At 45.8% G+C, this 17,198-nt stretch overlaps 1 protein-coding gene across 2 annotated transcripts in view; it reads left to right on the top strand.

Annotated features, from left to right (window-relative positions):
- The window catches only part of CMTR1 (cap methyltransferase 1), a 322,636-nt gene that overhangs the window by 153,194 nt on the left and 152,244 nt on the right, over positions 1-17,198 (top strand). For both annotated transcript variants that reach the window (XM_029592902.1, XM_029592901.1), the window contains exon 13: positions 1,358-1,537. In XM_029592902.1, the coding sequence (XP_029448762.1) occupies positions 1,358-1,537 (180 nt within the window). The remainder of the gene's footprint in view (positions 1-1,357; positions 1,538-17,198) is intronic.

The raw sequence follows: 17,198 nt of genomic DNA on the forward strand, positions 1-17,198 counted from the left end.
GCTCTCAATTCATTGATCCATCTTTGGATACAAGTCAGGATGTTAAGGTCAAAATGTGCAGTCATGGTGGGCCCACATCACATTCACTCCTGTGCATGTGGTAAAGGCTTTTCACATATATATAGGCTATGTTTCCACCTCTTGTAAACATATAGTCTGTCATTTACAAGTTTCAACTTAATTGATATTTGGCAATACTAGTTCCAGGCTCATTTCCAATTATGTTTATTAGTCTGTGCTGGCAACTGCCAATAGTATTTACCTTTCAGAAAAAGTCCAAACTTCTCTGCAGCTGAGAATGTCTTTTAAATATTGCAAAATATTCCAGAGGAAAGTCCCAATCTACAGCTGGGGTGTTTACTATTATAGCTTATCTCAGTATATTCTTTTTGTGGTTTGGTTAATGTATGTATTTAAATGTCCATCATTGTTTAATGTTCATTTTCATGAATAGGACACGCTTCAGGTGTTCCCTAACGTTTCTCCATCCAAAGGCCTTGTCTTACAACAGTATCCCTATTTTTTGTGATCCTGCAGAATTTCTTCCATAGGCTATTGTCAGAGAGGCCTGCTTTTATATGTCTGTCTCTAAATTGAGAATTGAACTGTGGAATTAATTGTAAATCCCTGAATCTGGGGTTCCACCTGCAAAGCCCCTTCTTTTCCTCAGATATGACAGATATAAAAAGAAAATTAAGAGTGCAGATGCAGAGAGTGTAGGCACTTTTTACATTTTTGTCTCATGTTATATAGGGTTAAATCATAAATTTTCATATCTTCTCATTTTTCAGAGTTTCCGTGAATGATAACCAGGTAGCAGATAAGCTACATCCGTATCCAGTGACATTGATTTGATATTAATTGGAAATTAATATAATTATCGCACAGTCTGTCTATAGTACTATCTATCAGAAAGCTCACACAAGTCCAGAGACGTTTTCTTGTAATCTTCCAGATCCTGAGCAAATAACTTGTCTTTTGATAACACAGTTGAATTATTTTTGTTAATTGTGCACATCTCTGTATTGTCTTCTCTGTTCTTTCTCATGGCTCATTATAGGAGTTCAGTGTCTTGTAACTCAAATGTCTCATCTTGTCCCATAGCAAGATACTCTTCTGGTTCCAAGTCTTGAGCCTTCAAAGTTCTATAGAGCACTGAGATTTTCCTCTATTTGCAAAATTGTGTCACTCTGTATCTGTTCTGTACTCTGCGGCAGAAATGACCTAAGAATTCACACATCTCAGACATTGCTTTATGGTAGGAGAACCCCCTAATTTCTGCAGGTCCTGGTCCTAGTGATAAGAAGGAATATGTTAGGCAGCATTTCTTTACAAATTCTATCTTATTTCTTGGCAGGTATATAGTGTGTCGAAGTTTGAAATCTGGCATCGATGATGTGCGGGAGTATCTCTTCGCTGTGAATATTAAACTCAACCACCTGCGCAAATCCGATCAAGATGTTAATCTAGTTGTTCCTATCAAAATCATCAAAGAAGACCTTGAGTTTTCTGAGTATATGATCAAATCAAATGAGAGGTGAGTATGCAGAAGATGCCTTGTAGAACATTTTAGAGCCATGGGGGTCTTCAACTGCCTGAAGTGCCTGTTATCCCAGCAAAAAGTGATTCACAGTTCAGCTACTGGAGGTGCAGCTGCTAACTGCAATAAGAACTACTATCAGTTGGAGCTGGAATTGGGGGGAGAGTATATCGTACCTGGATATGATGGGCAACTTGGAGAGGAAGGGACTAGGGGAATGATTGATCTAAGTTGGAAGGTGGTGGCGAAGATTGTAGGGCCTGTGGGGGAAGGCTGGGGCTATGTGAAAAAATAGAAGGGACTTATCGGTGGAGCCTTAACAGACTCCCTAGGCTAGGTTTACTAGACAATAAACACACTGAATGATTCGGTAATATTTCTTGTTAATACTTACATGTAAGGAAATGGAACAAATTATGCTAGTCTGAGGAAATCAGAAAATGCAGACTAATATATTATTTTAGTTGCTCAATATTATAGTGTAGATCATAACTTAATATACAGTTAATTGGAAGTTTGCATTTTTGGGGTGGTATTCCTCACAACATGATGTATTTCCATTTGAGATAAAATTCAGCTTTTAACTAGTAAAATACCTATTTCTTATCTATATTTCTAGCAGTTTCTGTATCTAATGAATAATAATTTCTGCCTATGTACAGTCTTTGGTTCTCTAAATGTTTTAAGGATGACAAACAAATTGTATGGGATCTGCGCAATGAGCTTTAGCTTGGCTTTGGAAAAAGCATAGAGAGGCGAAAGTCAAGCTTTGTAAAATTCTGCAGTTAAAAGATGGTGCTGAAGCGCAGGGGCTGTGAGTGGGAAAGAGTGCAAGGCTTGTGAGGGAAGAGGGGAACAGTACTGGCGCTGTGGGAGACTTTACACTGTGAAAATAATTTTCTCTGAGGACAAGAAGGATGGCAGTCCTCACATATGGATGACATCATCTGATGTAGCCTTTCCCCAGAACATTTATATCAAAATTTCTATAACATTGACTATGCATCACATCAGTGTGCATGCCCAGCATGCCAATATACCATGCATACACCTGGAAGCCTTTTCAGTCTCTTCCGAGGATCTTACTGGTTGTGGTTCCTAATTCTCTGGATCATCAGATGGAACCCCGATGTGAAAAACTTATGTCAAAATTTCTAGAACTTTGACTAGGCACAATGAGCATGCCCAGCATGCCCTATATCACACGTCTACGTGGGGTCCCTCTTCAATCTCCTTTTCTGCACAGCTGTAAGCCTCACAGTCTGAGCTCGCTTTGACTGTTTCTGGCTTAGTAGAAAACTTCTTTTTTCATCATGGTTTTTTGCGGTTTTCGGTATCATTCTATCCCCATAGTATCGTAGTCAGGGTTTTTGGCATTTCTGGTAAGTTTCCTTTTGCGGTTGATTCCCTCATGGTAGCGGTGCCCACCAGCCATCGACTGCCACCACCTTCGTTTCATGTCTGTGACTCCTTTCCAATTTTCGTCAATGCTTCTGGTGCCCAATGACCATATCCATCATGAATCCTCACAAGATAGGCCTCCTTTGCCTGGGGGCATTGCAAGACATCCAGGATTGTCGCTTGTGCACCAAATGACCCAGAAGGGACGTCTGCTTTGACTCGACAAGATGGATCAGCTCCACGGGTCCAGGAAATCCTGATAGACATCGGTGGCATTGATGGACCTTGGAGCCGAACCTATGGACACCATGCCATCAACATTGGTGGGACTGTCTGTTCTGTCGGTGCTGTTGGCGGATAGGGACACCTGAGACCAATCATTGTCTATCGCCTCCGGGCTGAGGATGCCAAGTTCGTCTTCAGCCTCGGCACCAGGAAAAGACCAGGCTGAGCATCGAAGGAAGCCTAAGAATCATCGACACTGGTCCTCGTCAATGCACATTACCGGGAGTGGGGATGCACCAGCTTTTGCCACAATGCTCCCTTACCGACCTCATGATGAAGGCGGCCCATCCTCTGGTTATTGAACCAATCAGACTATGACCTAAGGCTGATATCAGAGTCATTTGCTAAAATCACCCATGAGACCATTCACCCAATATTACCCTACAGAAGTCCAGTACACTCACTAGGCTTGTCCAATCAGATATGACATACAGCTGACATCAGAGTCATTTGCTATAGTCACCCTTGAATCCGTATACCAATGTAACACTGCAGGGATCAAAACCGCTCACTAGGGTTGTCTAAAAGTCTTTTTTAAATAAAATAGGGACCAATCTCTCTTTTTATTCAATCCTTGAGGTATGATGGTATTCCAGTTGTAAATTAACTATTGTTCCACGATTATCCATTGCAGGGCCCTCAATCTGGAACTCCATGTCCCCCGACCTATGCCAGGAACACTGCATCCAGAAATTAAAAAAAAAGCTAACTACCTGGCTCTTCAAACAGGCTTTCACATAACACCACCCACTAATCTCCTTCTGCATACTTTGTTAAATACCTTCTCTGCTACTTTACATCCCCACCCCCCCATAACGCCTGCCTCACCCTTTTGAAACTGCCTCTTGGGAACCCCTACTCTATGCTCACTGTGGGGAAGAAGGCAGATGCTAAGACATTCAGGCAGCTCTGGAATTCAACAAAGTCCAATTGCCACACCAGTCTGTTTTAGTTGAATCTTTAGTGAAAATGGCCAAGAAGTCCATGCCTTGTTCTTTGGTGGCCCTGGGTCATGAGATCCAACCTTTGAATGTTATGGGAAAAAAATCATTAAGAATGCTATAATTAGGTGCCACATAGAGTCTTCATGATTGTATATTTGCATTCCATCTTGGAAAGGGCAAAGGAATTTAATTTTTGCTCTTAGAGAAACTTGAATGGGAGAGGAGTGTGGAAAGTATCTGGTTTATTTCATCTTTGATGCTTTTGAGATGCATTGAAAACCTCTGCCATGGCTATTAACACCCACAGGCTTTCATTGTTATGGATCTCAGGAAGGAAGTGTAAGACCAGGCTCACAAATGTGCTATGCAACAGAGAAAATCTCTTTGAAGATTTATTTATTTATTTATTTAGGGTTTTTATATACCGACTTTCTTAATACAGATCAAATCAACTCAGTTTACATAGAACGATAGTTCATTAACCATAACTAGTCTGATCTCAAAGAGGAGACAGAAAGGGAGCAGGAAGTACAAAGTTACATTATAACAAGGGAGAGCAACTTGGAATTGGAAATGAAGAGAGGGATAACCAAGGTAGAAAGAAATAAACAGAGAGTGGGGCTTGAAGACAAACCTTTGGAGATTAACTCTAGCATAATAACCTGATTATGTGACACTCTGCTAGTTTACGATATAATATGATATGACTGAAACACAGCTGATTGGATAATATCTTGGGAGATTATAGTCTAGGATTCGGGAAAGGCTCGACTAAAGTCGTTGAAGTAGAGGACCACTGTTCAATGTCTCCGCAGCCATTTCTGATCCACCCTTCACCGCAAACAAGTATCAGAGTGAACCACTCACCCTGTCAACATCTGAACGAATAGCCCGACCCTTGTGATTGTAGAAGCCACATTGAAACCATGGCTGGGATTTTGCCTGGATCCAGAGTGCACTGCCAGCATTTCAATCTCTGTGCCAGACAACCTACCTGAGAGGGAAAGGCTAAGGCCCCCTTGTAAACAAACATAAGTTCAAGGCAGTTATTAAAATAAGAATTGCCAGTCCTCTAATGAATAAAGAGGACTTTCATAAAAGGAACTGAATGGCTGTTTTCAATAATCGCCAATAATATGTTCCACTGTATAATTCTAAATCCAGCCATCTTTTCTATTCTGCATATTTTTTTTTAATGTTCTTTGCTCATAAAATAACCTCACTCATGACAAAGGAAACACAGTAATTAACCTGACACAGCTCCATGTTTTAAATGTCTTCTGCATTAATATGGCAGTCCTCCTCAGACAGGAAGATGCTGTCAGGAGCAATGTTCATTGAGCTGCTCCTGAGTTATATTTAAATCCCTCATCCCCCCCGATGCAGAAGAAATTTGAAATATGAAGCTGTGTCAGGTTAAGTACTGTTTCCTTTTTCTTGAATGAGTATTTTATGAGTAAAGAAAATTAAAAAAAAAAGTATGCAGAATAGAAATGACCTATGATTATAGAGCAGAACGTTGCATATCCTCCTATTGTGCCAGGCTTTTCTGACTGTAGAAGCGCATATCCGGGATCAATAATGTTAGATCAGTGTTTCCCAAACAGTGTGCCACAAAAAAGTCCAGACCATTGCCTAGGATTTGGCTGTAAAGCATGTAGGAGCCTTTCTGAGAACATGTGTAATCAAGCATGCCTCCTCTTCCTAGCCCCACTGCATGAGCTCTGAAGTGTGGGGGTAATGGGCAGCATGCAGGGCATGGATAGCCAAACTCTGGATTATGCAACATATGTAGCACCTCTTCTTCTCCCTTCTGAGCTGCCTCTTTTGGGTCATTCCAGCCTCTGTTTTTTTTCTCTAGGTTAAGTGAGATGAGAAACAGTGCACTGAGGACCAGATGTGACTCACTCTGAGTACTGGTAGCAGCAGCAGTGGAGGAGCTCTGGCAGCCACATGTGGTAGCCAGCGTAACTGAGCCGGCTGCCCGACTCACACTACCTTCTCCTGCGTTTGTACACAGAGGGAGTTGGGCCATTGTGATGGTTCATTTGTGTGTCTGCCCTCTCTCTTCCTTAGTTCTAAAATTTGGAAGAGAGAATAGTGCAGCTTTCAGTGCTTCTGTAACCCTTCATTTGACCATATGAGTCTTCTCCATGTCCACACTGCCTGCCCCATGGGGATAGGTGTGCCATACAACATTTTTGTTAGTGAAGGTGTGCATTGAGTTTGAAAAGGAGTTTGGGAGGAGGAATAGCCTAGTGGTTAGAACAGTGGACTATGAACCAGGAGACCAGGGTTCAAGTCCTGCTGTTGCTCCTTGTGACCTTGGGCAAGTCACTTTACCCTCCATTGCCTCAGGTACAAAAACTTAGATTTATTTATTTATTTATTTTCTTTATTAAGGCTTTTATATACCGACTTTCTTGATACAAATCAAATCAACTCGGTTTACAATGAACTAAGCAGAATATAAGATTAACCAATCAACAAGAGATACGGAGCATACAGTTACATTATAACAAGGAAGCCTTAACTTGGAGTAGGAAATAAAGAAGGGGTGAACGGAACAATAATACATAAAATGAAATAAAATAAAATAAATACTATATACAGAAGAGGGGGCAAGGGGCCAACCTCTTTAATGGATACTATGCATGAAAAATATGGAAAAATTTGTTTACAAAGGTGAGTGGTGGACAATTCTAGATCAGGCAATGGGGTTTGTAGTGGGGAAGGCTTGGCTGAACAGCCATGTCTTTAGTTTCTTTTTAAAAGTTGTTAGACAAGTCTCCAGTCTGAGGTCTGGAGGCATGGCGTTCCACATGGAAGGGCCTGCGGTAGAGAATGACCGGTCTCTGATGTTTGCGTGGTGCACTAATTTGATTGTAGGAACGTGTAAAGATCCCTTGTAGGCATCCCTTAAAGGCCTGGCCGTCGAATGCAGTCTGAGAGGATGAGACAGATCAAGCGGGGTCTGATGGTGGATATTTTTATGAATGATTGTGAGAGATTTATGAAGGATCCGGAAGTTTACTGGGAGCCAATGGAGATCTTTTAGAATAGGAGAAATATGCTCTCTCCGATTGGTATTAATTCTTGCCGCTGCATTTTGTAGCAACTGGAGAGGTTTAATGGTAGAGGTTGGAAGACCATGCAGAATGGAATTGCAATAGTCTATCTTGGAGAACAGAATGGCTTGGAGGACGGATCTGAAATCGTAGTGGAATAGGAGCGGTTTGAGTTTTTTGAGTACTTGTAACTTGTAAAAGCACTCCTTAGTAGTGTGTTTTATAAAATGCTTTAGGTTCAGGTGACTGTCGATTAAGACTCCAAGATCTCTGGCGTGTGATATATGTGGAATATTTTGTGATTGGAGCAGTATGGGACTACCTTTTGGAGTAATTAGCAAGAGTTCGGTTTTAGAAGTGTTGAGCACGAGGTTGAGGCTGGATAAGTAATGGTTTATAGTTTGTAGATGAGAGTTCCATAACCTGAGTGTTAAGTCCAGTGATTTGGATATAGGGATTAAAATTTGAAGGTCATCTGCATAAATATAAAATTTGAGTTTGAGGTTTGAAAGTAGGTGACAGAGGGGGAGAATGTAGATATTAAACAGGGTGGGTGATAGGGAGGAGCCTTGGGGGACGCCAAAAGGAGCATTAGTATGAGGTGATTCCTTGTTTTTAATTTTTACCTTATAGCCTCTATTACTAAGGAAAGATTCGAACCATCTGAGGGCTGAACCTGTAATTCCTATGTCTGAGAGCCGGTTTAGAAGGATATTGTGATTTACCATATCAAAAGCCACGGAGATGTCGAGAAGAGCTAAGAGAAACGACTGTCCTTTATCAAAACCAATATATAGTTGATCCAGGAGGGAGGTGAGGAGGGTTTCAGTATTGTGTTCTTTTCGGAAACCATATTGTGACGTATGAAGTATATTGTGGTCTTCTAGGTAATTTGAAAGTTGCTTATTTACAATTTTCTCCATGATCTTAGCTACAAATGGGAGATTTGATATGGGACGGTAATTGTTGAGGTCTTCTGGATCCAGGTTGGATTTTTTGAGTATGGGTTTGAGCGTGGCCAATTTGAGAGCGTCCGGGAATGTTCCTTGTGTAAGGGAGCAATTGATGATATCGGTTAGATATTTGGATATGTATTCTGGTATGAGAATCAGTAACTTGGAAGGTATTTGGTCCAGCGGGTGGGTCAAAGGTTTCATTCTTTTTATCAGCGATTCTACCTCTAAAGTGTGGGTCAAATCAAAGGAGTCCAATCTTATGTCTGAGTTTGGTAGGAGAACTGTGTCCGGAAGAGGAGGATTTGTGCTGACAGGTAATCTGGCCAGGGTATTAGTGATTTTATTTTGAAAGAATAAGGCCAGGTCATTGGCCTTCGATTGAGCTGTATCGTCGGGGATATTAGGAAGAGCCGTTTTGGTAAGTTCCGAAACATAAGAGAAGAGGGCCTTCGCATCATACAGCATATCGTGGATGCGGTGAGCATAGAAATCTCTTTTTGTTCGAAGTGTTGCTGATCTGTACTGATGGAGAGTCGTTTTGTATATGGAGAGAGAGTGGGTTCGGGTTTTTTCTCCATTCTTTTTCTTTTCGTCTTAGATTTTGCTTCTGAGTGCGGAGTTCGTTTGAGAACCACGGTTGCTTATTTTTATGGGAAGGATTTATATTTTCTTTTGACAGTGGGCATAAATCGTTGGCTATTATTTCAGTAATGTTTTGCCATGAGGTGATAGCTGAGTTGGGATTTGAAAGATCCAAGTTAGGCAGTTTTCTGATCAGGGATTTGCCAAGATCTTCTGACGAACAAGTTTTCCTGTAGTATAGTGTTGTAGGCTGATGAGGTGTGGTCAATCCTGTCAATGACCTGAAGGTGGAGTTGATCATAAAATGATCTGACCATGGGACTGGTAGGCATAAAGGGGGTGAGAGAGGGGTGAGATTAGAATTTGTGAAGATAAGGTCAAGAGTGTGACCCGCTTTATGTGTTGGTTGGTTAATGTGCTGTTTGAAGCCCATGTCTGAGAGTGCTGATAGGAAAGCATCACAGTTGGTCGATCGAGGATTGGCATCGATGTGGAGGTTAAAATCTCCAATGATTATGGCAGGAGAGTCTAGTTTTAAGTATTTGGCTATAACTTCTACCATAGGAGAGGCATCTTGATCTAAAAGTCCGGGAGGAGCGTAGGTGAGGAGGATTTGAAGTGATTTGGATTTGAATAAGCCTACTTCAAGTTTGGGTATAGTATGGATAGGTTGTTGCGTGAGGTTAAAAAGTTTTTTTGCAGCTATTAGAAGACCTCCTCCTTTTTCTTTCTTTCTGGGTAAGGAGAAGACATCATATGTCTGTGTAGGCAATTGATTTATTAGGACTGTATCTGAGGATTTTAACCAGGTCTCTGTGATGGCACAGATGTCTGGTCTTGTATCTAGCAGATGGTCATTAAGGATGTGGGGTTTTTTTGTGATTGACTGGGCATTGAAGAGTGATAAGGTGAATAGAGCCAAACCAAGTAATTGTGTAACTGGTGAGATCATTACAGGGGTTAGATTTCTACGGGTTATAGGTTGATATCTTAGTGTAGGCTTCATCTTGAAGAAGGAGTTGTGATGTAATATATGTATTGGGTGTCCTTGCAACATGGTTGTACTAGGGAGATGACTTTGATGGGGTTGTCAGAATCAGGTGTCCTATGACGTTGTGGCGGTAATAGGTAGTGGAAATGTTCTTTAAGGAGGTCTGACTAATATGTTTGGTTGTGTAATCTTTTGCTGGATGAATGCTGAGGCTGTTGATTGAGTGCTGAGGCTGTTGGTTGAATGCTGAAGTGGCTGTTTGAATGCTGAGACAGTGGGTTGAATGCTGAGGTGGTTTGAATAACAGTGGGTTGAATGCTGAGGTGGTTGGTTGAATGCTGAGGTGGTTGGTTGAATGCTGAGGTGGTTGGTTGAATGCTGAGGTGGTTGGTTGAATGCTGAGACAGTGGTTTGAATGCTGAGGTGGTTGGTTGAATGCTGAGGTGGTTGGTTGAATGCTGAGGTGGTTGAATGCTGAGGTGGTTGGTTGAATGCTGAGGTGGTTGGTTGAATGCTGAGACAGTGGTTGAATGCTGAGACAGTGGTTGAATGCTGAGACAGTGGTTGAATGCTGAGACAGTGGTTGAATGCTGAGACAGTGGTTGAATGCTGAGACAGGGGTTGAATGCTGAGACAGTGGTTGAATGCTGTGGTGGTTTGAATGCTGTGGTGGTTTGAATGCTGTGGTGGTTGGTTGAATGCTGAGACAGTGGTTGAATGCTGAGACAGTGGTTGAATGCTGAGACAGTGGTTGAATGCTGAGACAGTGGTTGAATGCTGAGACAGTGGTTGAATGCTGTGGTGGTTTGAATGCTGTGGTGGTTGGTTGAATGCTGAGACAGTGGTTGAATGCTGAGACAGTGGTTGAATGCTGAGACAGTGGTTGAATGCTGAGACAGTGGTTGAATGCTGAGACCGTGGGTTGAATGCTGAGGTGGTTGGTTGAATGCTGAGGTGGTTGGTTGAATGCTGAGACAGTGGTTGAATGCTGAGTTGGTTTGAATGCTGAGACAGTGGTTGAATGCTGAGTTGGTTTGAATGCTGAGGTGGTTAGTTGAATGCTGAGACAGTGGTTGAATGCTGAGACAGTGGTTGAATGCTGTGGTGGTTTGAATGCTGTGGTGGTTGGTTGAATGCTGAGACAGTGGTTGAATGCTGAGACAGTGGTTGAATGCTGAGACAGTGGTTGAATGCTGAGACAGTGGTTGAATGCTGAGACCGTGGGTTGAATGCTGAGGTGGTTGGTTGAGTGCTGAATGAGGAACTGAGTGTTGGGATGAATGTTGTGAGGAATTGTTGCTGTTTTCGCTGGATGGGATGAGAGGGCGCTGAATGGACGCAGGATGGTTGCTTGCTGAATGCTTGCTGAGGGGGTGTTGGATGGGCGCTGGATGGTTGCTTGATGATGATGATGATGGATGAGAGCTGGAAGGACGTGAGCTGGAAGGATGCTGGATGAGTTCTAGTGCGGTATTGGTGTGATGTAATTGTAAGCCCGCTGGGGATAGAGAAATACCTACAGTACCTGAATGTAAACCGGTGTGATATCTCAATTGAGATGAATGTCGGTATATAAAAAAAAAAAAAAAAAGGCTGGGAAGCACCATGGCAGTGTTGCTGGCTCTTCTGAGCTCCATTGAGATTTGCAAGGCTGTTAAATGGATGCCTGTCCACACATTTATATCCCATTATGGTTTAGACAGTGACTCCTGATGTGACAAATTTGGGCAGTCTATCCTTCCCAGTCTCTTTGAAGAGCAGTGTCTAACTCCATCTCATAGAACCTATTATATTATTTTGAGTTGTCTTCTATTTAAAAAAAAAAAAAAAAAAGTTTAAAACAGATAAGGATATTTATCCATGAAACATGTACTTCCCACACTGCTGGCTTCTTGCTATTATGCTTTCCTATTTGGCATTTTGCATTTTTGTTGGAAGGCAGCTGTTAGCCAGGGATTCCCATATGTGCAGCTGATTTAACTTATCTACGGAGAAAACTAAGTTTCCTAGCGTGTAGCAGATGGACTCAAAACAAATGGGTATAGTGTGCTCGTGCTAGCAGTTGGAGACGGATCTGACGTCAGCACGGGTACATATACCCCCACAGGAAGTGAAGCAATTCAGTAATTTCCGTCTCCAAAGCAGTTTGGAGCTACCCCACGCTCGCTGAGCGTGTTTCCAAATCCTAACGACTAAATTCATAGAAGAAAAACTACTGAAGACGAGCCCCGCACTCCTGTGGTGATACCAGGCGGTCACTCACCCAGTTGAGTTTCCCGAGCTGACTTCCGTGGTCCCTCGGAGGTAAGAGCCTCGTTCCGGTGGCCGGTTCGCGGCAGGGACCCAGCCCTTGAGTGAGAAGGGCTCGGGCGCGGCTTGGCCCCCGAGCGAGACGAGTTCGGGCGCGGCCTAGAGGCAGCCTCGGTCCCGGCGTGGACTTGGCCCCCGAGTGAGAAGGGCTCGGGCGTGGCTTGGCCCCCGAGCGAGACGAGTTCGGGCGAGGCCTAGAGGCAGCCTCTGTCCCGGCGTGGACTTGGCCCCTGAGTGAGAAGGGCTCGGGCGCGGCTTGGCCCCCGAGCGAGACGAGTTCGGGCGCGGCCTAGAGGCAGCGGGTGCACTTCCTTATGCACGGCGGTGAAGGTACTTACCCTCTCCCCCCGCAGCCGGAGACCGCCCGGGTCGCAGCCGGGAAGCGCCGAAGACTAGGTAAGGCGTACATCTTTACTTGGTCTCCGAGGAAGTGTGGACTAACTGGGCCTGCCTACGAGGCCACCCACCTGGGAGGTCGCCATTTTGCCTGCCTACTCATCTTTTCCAAATTAAGCACACCTTGCATGTATAGGCGCACGTTGTTAGCGCACGTTGTTAGCGCACGTTGTTAGCGCACATTGTTAGCGCACGCGATAGGCGCCCGTTGTTAGCGCACGCGATAGGCACCCGTTGTTAGCGCACGCGATAGGCGCCCGTTGTTAGCGCACGCGATAGGCGCATTTTGTTTAAGACGTCCGTTTATAGGCGCACATTTATAAGACGCCAGTGTATAGACGCCCATATATATATAGACGCATATTTTTAAGACGCCAGCGTATAGGCGCATATTTATAAGACGCCAGCGTATAGGCACATATTTATAAGACGCCCGTTTTAGGCGCAGGCTGTTAAGCGCACATCGTTGGGCGATGCCGCTTTTCAGGCAAATGGAGCATAAGAACGCCCATGCATCCGCAGAGCCAGCACCTCCAGAATCAGGTATGAACGCTCTAAGCCTCTGCTCAACATGCAATCTTAGAGCCACACAGAGCGAGGAAGCAGACTCCCTATGTGCCCAATGTGAGGAAGCCATGGCAGTTCCAGGACAAGACCGGTCCCAGCCCATCGGTTCCTTAGAGAACACTCTGGACTTAGCAGGCCACGGCGAGCAGCCAGGGAATCCGAGAGACCTGGTACCCCTGCGGCCAGATCTGGCTTCGCTTTCCTGTGTGGAATTATTTAAGGGGATTCACGCCTTTGTCCAGATGCAGTCTGCTCCTTGAATGGGTCTTTCCGTCCCGTTTGATCCGGCCCCGGGACCCTCGAGACCTAGGCGCAGCCACTCGCCACCCGACAGCCCCAATCATGGGGATTCGGATTATTCACAGGTAAGTGAGGAGCCCCCCGAGGAGAATGAACTTCCCTTGGAGATAGAACCATATCGGACCATGAGACGCTTCTTTCGGAGAGAAGATCTGCCGGGCCTGGTCTCTCAATGCTTATCGGAGCTGGCCATTCCAGGCCAGGACCCCCCAGGGGTCCCTGTACAGAACCCTCTGCTAGAGGGCCTGCATCAAACGGCTCACCACTTTCTCCTCCTACAAGCAGCACAGCAGCTAATCGAGCTGGAATGGAAGGCACCGGAGGCCTCGTTCAAAGGGGGTCGGGCCTTGTCTGGCATGTACCCTCTAGATCCGACAGCCAAGGAACTACTGGCGTGCCCCAGGGTAGACGCCATGATTAATGCAATTGTGAAACGCACCACCATTCCGGTGGAGAGGGGAGCGGCTCTCAAGGATGCGCATGACCGATGCATGGACACCATTCTGAAACAAGCTTTTGAGGTAGCAGCCATGTCCCTTCGAATTGCGACTTGCTGCACCGTGGTGACACGCTCCTGTTTATCACAGGCAAGAAATAACACCCCGGGAGAAGACATGGAATCAGCTCTCGCATTTCTCACAGACGCAGCCTCCGACCTCGTCCGTACGGCAGCCAAGGGAGTGTCCTCCTCAGTGGCAGCCAGAAGACAGCTTTGGCTACGCAATTGGGCGGCCGACTCATCCTCCAAGACTCGACTTACAAGAATGCCCTTTAAGGGTTCCCTACTGTTCGGCAGCGACCTTGAGAATTGGGCTACTAAATGGGGTGCTTCTCCGTTACCCCGTCTACCAGAAGACAGGTCAAGGAGGAACCAGCGTTCTGTTTCTAGACCATCCAGAGGTAGAAACTCGCAGCGCTTCAACCCTTACAGGTCTCGCTATCAAGCACCTCGTTCTCAGGCCAGGAATCAGCCCTTTCGGGCTAAGCACACCAAGAAGAGAACCGGCCCAGGTTCCGGCCCCGGCCGTAACCCACAATGACAATCAGCCGACCCATCCGAGGGTAGCAGCCATAGGGGGCAGGCTAACCCTCTTCTACCGCAGGTGGGTCGAGATCACTTCGGACCAGTGGGTCCTCGCCATCATCCGGGAAGGATATTACCTGGATTTCTTTCGGCTTCCGCCGAACGAGTTTGTGGAATCTCCGTGTTCACCGCTCAAGACAGTGGCACTAGAAGTGACCTTACGGAGGCTCCTGGCCCTAAAAGCCATAATCCCAGTACCTGCGGAAGAGGTAACTTCTGGGCATTATTCCATTTATTTCATAGTACCCAAGAAGGAGGGCACCTTCAGTCCCGTCCTGGACCTCAAGTCAGTCAATCGACACCTACGGGTCCCCAGCTTTCGCATGGAAACTCTACGGTCTGTCAAGAATTCAGTGCAGCCAGGGGAGTTTCTCACCTCCCTAGATCTGTCGGAAGCCTACCTGCATATCCCAATCCATCGGGATCACCAGCGCTATTTACGCTTCAAAGTCCTGAATCAGCACTTCCAGGTCCCATCCTTCACGAGGATCCAGCTCAATTCTCTCTTACGGTATGGCCATTGAGAGGGCTAGACTAAAGAAAAGAGGTTACTTGGAGCCCGTGATAGATACACTCCTCCGAGCTCGCAAGTTTTCCACATCCCTTACCTATGTCAGGATCTGGAGAGTATTTGAAGCATGGTGCGACACTCATGGCACCAACCCACATGCGACTACTATCCCTATTGTTCTAGATTTCCTGCAGGATGGACTTCAGAAGGGTCTCTCCCTCAGCTCCATCAAGGTTCAGGTGGCTGCGCTGTCTTGCTATGGTCCCAGGAGGGTTGGCAAGACCATTGCCACGCATCCAGATGTTTCTCGCTTCCTGAAGGGAGTCAAGCACATTCGTCCGCCACTGAAGTGGCCAGTACCTTTGTGGAACCTCAACATAGTTTTGGATTTCCTCGCGGGATCCACCTTCAGACCCCTTCTGGGCCTGTCTCTCCGTTCTCTCACTTTGAAGATGGTGTTCTTGCTGGCTGTATGTTCAGCACGCCGCATCTCAGAGCTACAAGCACTGTCCTGCCGTGATCCATTTCTCAGAATCACTCCTGAGGCTATTCATCTTCGTACGGTTCCCTCCTTTCTACCTAAAGTGGTTTCACAGTTTCATCTTAACCAAACCATATCCTTGCCTACCACGGCGGGTTTGAAGAAAACTGAAGAAGGGCGTTTGTTACGCCATCTCGACATTGGGAGATTGCTGCCCAGATATTTGGAAGTGACACAAGAAGTACGAAAGACGGACCATCTGTTCGTCCTGCACAGCGGGAAGAAACAAGGTGAAGCGGCCTCGCGGCCCACCATCGCCCGCTGGATTAAAGAAGTTATCCGAGCAGCTTACATAGAGGCTGGGAAGTCTCCGCCTCTACAGGTCAAGGCTCATTCTACCAGAGCACAAGCGGCATCCTGGGCAGAATCCAGGATGCTGTCGCCTGCAGAAATATGTAAAGCAGCGACATGGTCCTCCCTCCATACCTTCTCCAGGTTCTACCGTCTGGATGTCCAGGCCAGGGAGGACACAGCATTTGCAAGGGCGGTACTACATGGTCCTCAGGCAGCCTCCTGCCCAGGCTGGGAGTAAAGCTTTTGTACATCCCATTCGTTCTGAGTCCATCTGGCTACACGCCAGGAAATGTTGAGATTACTTACCTGATAATCTCCTTTTCCTTAGTGTAGACAGATGGACTCAGCATCCCGCCCAGCTGCCTGTGTACATGGGTTTCACCGATTCAAGGTAAGCCATGTCATTTGTTTACATAAGAGCGTCACCTTTTGCCAGGTGTTGACGCCTTCCGGTTGGGAATGCTGGTGGTCTCCAGCTACTATCAATCGGTCAGGGGAATCCTGTTTCACTATTTCACTGAGCGTCAGTACACGCATCCATAACAGCTTTTGCAAGGAAGATTACTGAGTTGCTACGCTTCCTGTGGGGGTATATATACCCGTGCTGACGTCAGATCAGTCTCCAACTGCTAGCACGAGCATACTATACCCATTCGTTCTGAGTCCATCTGTCTACACTAAGGAAAAGGAGATTATCAGGTAAGTAATCTCAACATTATTGAGCGTATATTATTGAGCGCATATTATTGAGCGCATATTATTGAGCGCATATTATTGAGCGCATATTGTTAAGCGCATATTGTTAAGCGCATATTGTTAAGCGCATATTGTTAAGCGCATATTGTTAAGCGCATATTATTATTGAGCGATATTCTTGGCTGCATAAGCGCTGGCGCCCTGTATTTGTAAGCCGCGATGGACCATTTAAACGCCCCGGTGTCTCCTGCGGTGGCACCTCCTGATTCTGGCGTGAAAGCTCTCTGCCTCTGCTCAGCATGCCAGCTTAGGGCCACGCAGAGCGAGGAGCCAGACTCCCTTTGTGCCCAATGTGAAGAGGCCGTGGGAGCCTCGGGCCAGGACCAGTCTCAACCGAGGTTTGTTGACAGTTCCCCAGGGGCCACCCCGAATCTAGCGGGCAGTCTCGAACAGCCAGGAATCCCGGGGGACCTGGTACCCCGATGGCTAGAGACCGCTTCCATTTCATGGGTGGATTTATTTAAGGGGATCCATGCCTTTGTACAGATGCAGTCATCTTCCCGTCCAGGCCCTGCGGCTGCTCCAGCTGACTCTGCCCCTGGACCCTCTCGCCCTTATCGTGGGCACCCGCCTCCGGGCAGTCCAGCTCAGGCGGACCCTGATGTCTCAGAGGACGAGTCCGAACCCCCCGAGGAGGGGGAACTTCCCTCGGGGATTGAGCCATATCGAACT

The sequence above is a fragment of the Rhinatrema bivittatum genome, chromosome 3 (genome assembly GCF_901001135.1).
Source record: "Rhinatrema bivittatum chromosome 3, aRhiBiv1.1, whole genome shotgun sequence".
NCBI classification, from domain to species: domain Eukaryota; kingdom Metazoa; phylum Chordata; class Amphibia; order Gymnophiona; family Rhinatrematidae; genus Rhinatrema; species Rhinatrema bivittatum.